The sequence below is a fragment of the Haemaphysalis longicornis genome, unplaced genomic scaffold (genome assembly GCF_048455015.1).
Source record: "Haemaphysalis longicornis isolate Haplotype H1 unplaced genomic scaffold, Haemaphysalis longicornis Haplotype H1 scaffold_2, whole genome shotgun sequence".
In the NCBI taxonomy this organism is placed as follows: Eukaryota; Metazoa; Arthropoda; class Arachnida; order Ixodida; family Ixodidae; genus Haemaphysalis; species Haemaphysalis longicornis.
Window position 1 is genome coordinate 84,774,959 of NW_027526295.1, and position 6,653 is coordinate 84,781,611.

Sequence of the window (6,653 nt, forward strand, 5' to 3'; positions counted from 1 at the left end):
GTGGTGGGCCAAAGAACGGTTTTAAAGTGTTTTCTACTCTTGGTCAGGCCATTCGCATAAAGCAGAACAGCGCGTGAAACTAAGTGTATGTATGTGTGCATGTATGTATGTATGTATGTATGTATGTATGTATGTATGTATGTATGTATGTATGTATGTATGTATGTATGTATGTATGTATGTATGTATGTACGTATGTTGGTATGTATGTATGTATGTATGTATGTACGTATGTATCTACAGTATGTATGTGTGTACATTATGTATGTATGTATGTATGTACGTATGCAGAATAAATAGTCCAAACAGTCGGACGTTTTTGAAACGAGTGTCGTACCTCGCATCCACCCTCCCACCACTTACCCACACACAAACACACCCAGACACACACACACACACACACACACACACACATATATATATATATATATATAGAAAGAAATGCCGGCAGTCTACAACGCCAAAGAAGGCATAGGGGAGTGGTTAGATTTTTTTTTACCGTTATTGACGTTACATTTTTTTTTATTAATTACGTAAGAAAGAAAGAAAGAAAAACACGCGCCCAGAGTGGGGACCGAACCCACGCCTTTCGATTAGATCTCGAATGCCTTACCAATTCGGCTATCTGGGCGACTGTGTTCTGCTTCACTATATATATATATATATATATATATATATATATATATATATATAATCAAAAGAAACAATGAGCGATGGTCAACGATTTAAGCTACCGTAAACAAGTTTGGACAACAGGACTGTTGACAAGAGGCCATGATGAAGACACTTCCTTTGGTGCAGGGCTATTGCGGCCTGCTTGTTCAAGGTTTTATTTCATAGATATATATAGAGACTGTACTAGTAAAATCCACAAATTCCTCGCTTCCACTCCAAGCGGCCGCACATGTCCAAGTGCCCCGACTTTCCAGGCCGCGCGCGTCTTTTGAGAATAGCCCGGGGCCTTTCAGCTCCCCTGTTCGTCATTACCGGATGCCAGAGGCGGTGTCACAGTACGCCCTTCCTAGTTTTCGCGTAGGAGATGAAAGCGCGCGGGGCCGCCGCAGCAGCAGCGCGAAGAGAAAGCAAACAGTGAGCGCACAAAACCAAGACGCCTCCCCGGTGCATCATTCCGACGATAATGCCGTTCGCCCTCTTTGACCGCGTCGCGCGGCAAAAAGAGAAATCCGAGCCCTTTCCCCTTTAATTCCGACCACTGACGCAGCGTCCAGCCAGGTCACCCGTATATAAGTGGACAGCAGCGGAAGCCCCAACACACACACACTTGTCAAAGCTCAGCGCGAGTTGAGTGAAACGCAGCGTCCGTACACAGTTACTGTGGATATGATCGCCAAGGTAAGGTTGATGCGCAGGCGGCCACCTCAACGGAAAACGATGTTCTGAAATTCCTAGTGAGCGCTTGTTTATCCGTGCAAATATCGGTGCAAGATTGATCACTAAAGATCGAACATTGAATGACCAATGACACTAGGGACAAAAAGGGTGCCCTTTTGTTTCTGAGCGGAACAGATTATTTCCCTCATTTTCATGTAGCAAAGATTCATCGGCAGGGTCTAAAACGTCGAGTACAGCTGACCCAAGAAAGGGATACCATTTCCTTAGTCAACATCAAACGTTACTTCCATAATCAGCCCTCTGCAGATAGTTATCCTGTTAGGTATAATGTTACAGGTGTCTTTGTACGTATACAGTTTTCCTCTCGACTGGTATTCCAATTATAGCGAGGATCACTTCTAAATTTTTGAGTTACCGTTAAGAACAAACTTCTCAGCTGCTACAACAGTGCACGCAAAAAGGAATGCCGAACAGCAGGGTCACTTGTTTTAAGAGAATGACAAAAGACTCCTGCTACATCACTCTCGGGGAGTACTTGATCATGCTACTCTGCAGATTTCAGTGATATAAAAAGTAATAGTTAGCTGTCGGGGTGCGCAAAAAAATTACAGTGGCCTTTCGTGGCAACAGAAAGGCGAAAGTGTTCATGTATAGGTGCCTTTAAAAGTAATTAAAACAGGGTCTCGTAAATTTATAGGAATTTGTTCTCTGGAAACTGTCTGGCTGCATTGGCGTGGGCTTAAAGGAGTCCTTCTTAATAGAAAAGGCTTCCTCTAAATCGGTAATGGCTATCATAAAGCCACTAAGACAAATATTTGGCGAAATTTTCAAAACCTTGTCCCAAGTACTTATGACGGCATCTCTTCCTCTAGATAAAACAGAACTTATCTCGGAGTAGAGCTTCCCAAAAGTAGCCTTTTAATCTGTCTTTTAATGTCCCTCGTAAAAGCCCTGCCTTTTAAAGCACTGTCTATAGTGCAAGTGAAAGTTGTGCTAAACGTATTTTTGCCCTTCATCATGCAGGCCGTCATCCTCGTCAGCGCCATCGCTTGCGCCCTCTCCGAGAACCGCTTCGGTGGTGGTGGCGGCGGCGGCTTCCAGAGTGGAGGATATAGTGCGGGTGGTGGTGGTGCGTCTGGTGTAAGTACTTTTCTGTAATCTTCTTTAGAAACTTGACGTCACCGAGATGTGGTTGCTGGCGTGGCGGTAGCAATTCGCTGTAGAGTAACAGCACTTGCAAATGAGTGGCTGTTTCACCAACGACATCGTAAACAGCGGCCATCAATATAGCGCAAGCAGCAACACCCGTAGGAACTAGCAACGAGTGGGATGTCTAACGCTCCCATCAATTTATTTACAAATGGACGCTCGTTAACAGACGACGACAGGGTTGATACGAGATAGACTAGCTGCCGTAAGGTGTAAAAGTTTTATGTTGTGGCGTTCATTCATTTTTTATGAATTGAAGTAGTTATTTTGGTTCAATTAAATGAGAAGTACATTTAATGGCATACAAACTGTTATGTTATCTTGCTTTTCTTACATTTTTGAGCCTAAAAAATTGGGACCATGTGACATCGCGCGATGTTTACCCAATGAAGTAAAAGTTACGTCACGATGAAGTTTATTATACGCGTTATTTTAACACATTTTGTTACAGGTTGCGTTTTAAAGCTCCAATATAACGGTGTGCTTATCATTGGCGCCCCATCCCAAAAGCACTTTTGTAGTGATTGTACTGGAAATGAAAGCGTTAACATAAAAGATGCATTAAAATGACTTTTAAACAACTTGAAAAAAACAAGCGAATGTTGATTCACGCTTCTCGAAATAGCCACTCGCAATGAGACGTGCTGTAACTCGCACCGGGGGACGAGTTACACAGCTTCCTTGTGTGTAGTGCTATATCGAACCCTTCTTGTATCCTCTCGCGGCACTTCTACAGAACATATATTTTACTACCGCCATCTCTCGATACTAGCAAAAACGTCAGCGTATCTGAAACGTCGCCCGCTTTTGAATTTTGATAGGTTGAAAAACTCTTAACGAGCACTCTGGGACGCACAGCCATTTATCTCTGAGACGAAGCATAGCCATCTGCAAGCCTGGCTTTTGTTTAATAGCTCCGCGTGGTGCGTAAGATGACGGGTGATATAACACCTGTTATTTATAAAAACAAACAGATGTTCAAACAAACAGATGTTCGCGCTTTTACAACCTCATTACAATAAAATAAACGCTGATACCATGCTTCAACTAGCTGCTCTTGAAGACACCGTCTGCTCCCAGCATGCGGCAGGTACTGCAGGCTTTATGGTGGTACCACAAGGATACGCAATATTGAGGCTGATTCGGCATGGATTGCAGAAATACGGACCGCCTAAAACACTTTCACCCCTTTGCACTCATTTACTGTAGCGCATGAAAATTTCGAAAGAAAATCAACTTTTCGGTAATTTCTCTCTTGTTCCATCAGCCTCCGCAGCCTTACAGCTTCGGCTACGACACCACGGACGAGTTCGGCACCCAACTTTTCCACAAGGAGCAGGGAGATGCAAGTAACGCCAAGACCGGCTCGTACGGCTACCGTGACGCCAACGGCATATACCGCACAGTGACATACGTAGCCGATGCTAACGGGTTCCGGGCCACGATCGACACCAATGAGCCTGGCACCGCACCAGGTTCCAGCGCGGACGCCGTGTTCAACGCTAAGCCCGTTGCAGCGGGAGCCGGGGCGGGCAAAGTGGCGCCTGGACGTTACACGGGGTCCAGGCCTGCAGCGGGTGGTGCCGGTGGACCCTGGGCTGGATAGACATGCGGCCGCATGTGAGAACACTGTCGTGCTTGGTGTTGAACGCTACACGGTGCTGTGATTCATGTCAATAGAGCCTCATCAAAAGTATGTGATCGTGTAACCCCAAGGGAGTTGGGAAAATAAAAGAAATGATGACCGTTGTTGCACAAGGTGGTTACTGTATTTTTTTACATTGCTGCTACTATACGATCGAGTAGGAGGATAATAAATCAAGCATATTACCTAGGCACGCGTAGTCGCTATGGAAGCCCGATTACATGCCGAGGGCTGCGAGCGTCTACAGGTGTGATGACCTTCTAAAGGGCGCCTGTCGCGAAGAGCGACTGTGGAGAGTTGCGGCTTGCTCTTTTCTTGTTCCGAAACCGGAATTTGGGGTCAGATCGACTCACATCTCTTTTCTCCTCTTGCTCCTTGATTGTAGAAAGCCGGCGGCGCGCAACTCGACTTATGTTGTCGGGAATGTTGTACACGTTAGATTCCGGGTGCTCAGCTGTAGGGTACAGACAGCATGTGGGTACACGCATCACATTTTACTGCAAAGAGCGCGAGGGTGCAGACAAGAATCAAAACCTCTTTCATCTAAGGAGAAAGATGGCTGAAACGCGAAGCTTTATTTGCGATAAATTTAGTTAGTTGAGTTGGAGACTGATTTATTTCAAATTAATTCATTTAGGACTTTCAGTAGCGCGGAGAAAGTCTAAGTCTAAAATCCCAACTGCTGCGACAGTGTCGGAATGGCACAGTCGGAGAGACGTCGGCTTCATAACTCGGGAGAGCCAGGTACGATTTCTTCCACGGAAGTTTTTTTTCTTGTTTTATCATCATCATCATCACCATCGTCTTCTTCTTTATCATGTGCACTCCCATTGTTTAAAGTTGGCTTTACTGCCACGCGTTTTTTGTTGCGGCACCGCCATTAGTGAGACCTAGAAAGCTTCTCATTACTATTAACAGTCAGGGGGCTGACTACAAAAACAAATGAGCGATGCAAGAAACCGATGATTGGGCAGTGTAGTTTACACTAGCAAAACGTAGGCTAGCGTTTCACATCTGTTAATAGCGTCCGCATGAGGCCCTAATTGCTTCATACGATAAAACTCATAATTAAAGTTATATCTGACTAAAGTTGGGCAACTATCCCGGAAAGCCTGCATGAGAAAGGGGCTGAAATATTCATTGACATTTCCTCCCAGCTGTCAAACTGAAACTGAACCGAATCGAATGCCTCAAATGAATCGATATTTTGGCCGGAATAGGATACAAACCCAAAGGGGTAGTTTTTAACAATCCCAACCGAAAACGAACTGAACAGTAACGAAATAATTCTTCGAGATTATACGACCATCTTGGTACGACCATGCACTGCATGGGAAGCGCGGCCAATATTTTTCCGCACACATACCATCAGCCTCGTAGTAACTCAACCCCCCTTCCGCGAACGTTGAATCCCTAATCCAAAAAGCCTCCTATTCTCGGTCACGGCCGGCGGAAAGGGATGCCACTGGTGGGCCAATATCGCTGCGTACTCTGTACAGCTTGCGCACCGTTTTAAGCAGCGGCTTTGGCCCTCTAAGGCATAAGTACTGCTCTGATTAACGCTGAAGGAAACGGTTCGCAAGCCCGTGCAGTGCGCATTGTCGAAGCCCAGCATCCGAAGAGTGCCCACAGGTTGCATTTGAAAACTCGTTTAAGGCCTGGTTCAGACTGATGCCATGACCGTCACAATAGCTTTCAAGAATGACGTCATTTCACGTCTAAGTCAACCGAACCGCGTTTCATGCCGTTTTTTTTTACGTTCATAGATCATGATATTGCTTTTGCTTGTATAACCTGAACAGAGCCTAACGATGGTGCACGTGTGGAAAGTGTAAATGCTGGAAAGTGTGTTTCCGAGAAAAAAAGATGCAAAGGCTATTCAGGTACGTCGTATTTAAATAAGACAAATTGTGACCATGTACGAATAATTTCTTATCTCTGTCGCGGCCGTCAGTCGGGAATAAGCGCCTAATATACTCTTATCAATGGTTTAATTGCGAAAGTGCAAAATGGCTCATTTAGAGGACAAGTCGGCGTTGGCGTGTAGAAGTGTCCGCGTCCGTCACAGCCAAACAGCTTGAACACGGAGCTTGAAGTGTTCCGTAGACTTAGGTGTTTTATAGAATTAGTTCAAACTCGTCATTATAGTAAAAGGTAGCTGTATACGCCGGTGCACTACAGGCGAAGAAGGGGGCGTAAGGCACAGACAATTGACCGAGCACGCAGGCAGCGAAATCCACCTCCAACGTTCATTTCTCCAGTACGTTGAAGTGGAAACGAGCAGCGATACAACGCGTAATAGACAGATGAGGCGATTTAAAATATTCAGGTGGAAATGGATTGTGAAGCAACTTATCTCAGGCGGCATAACAAAGCCCTTCGTGAATGAAGGGCGGAAGCAAAGCGCCTCAGGCGTTAGAGTGAGTATTAAAAATTTAACATTCAG

The 6,653-nt window shown here is 45.2% G+C and overlaps 1 protein-coding gene across 1 annotated transcript; it reads left to right on the forward strand.

The window, feature by feature from the left end:
• Positions 1-1,228: 1,228 nt before the first annotated feature.
• LOC144167218 (cuticle protein 10.9-like) lies at positions 1,229-4,225 on the forward strand. Its single transcript, XM_077696560.1, has 3 exons — positions 1,229-1,353; positions 2,377-2,493; positions 3,830-4,225. Exons 1-3 carry the CDS (start codon positions 1,342-1,344, stop codon positions 4,166-4,168), a joined length of 468 nt encoding a protein of 155 aa, XP_077552686.1. The 5' UTR covers positions 1,229-1,341; the 3' UTR covers positions 4,169-4,225.
• Positions 4,226-6,653: the final 2,428 nt, after the last annotated feature.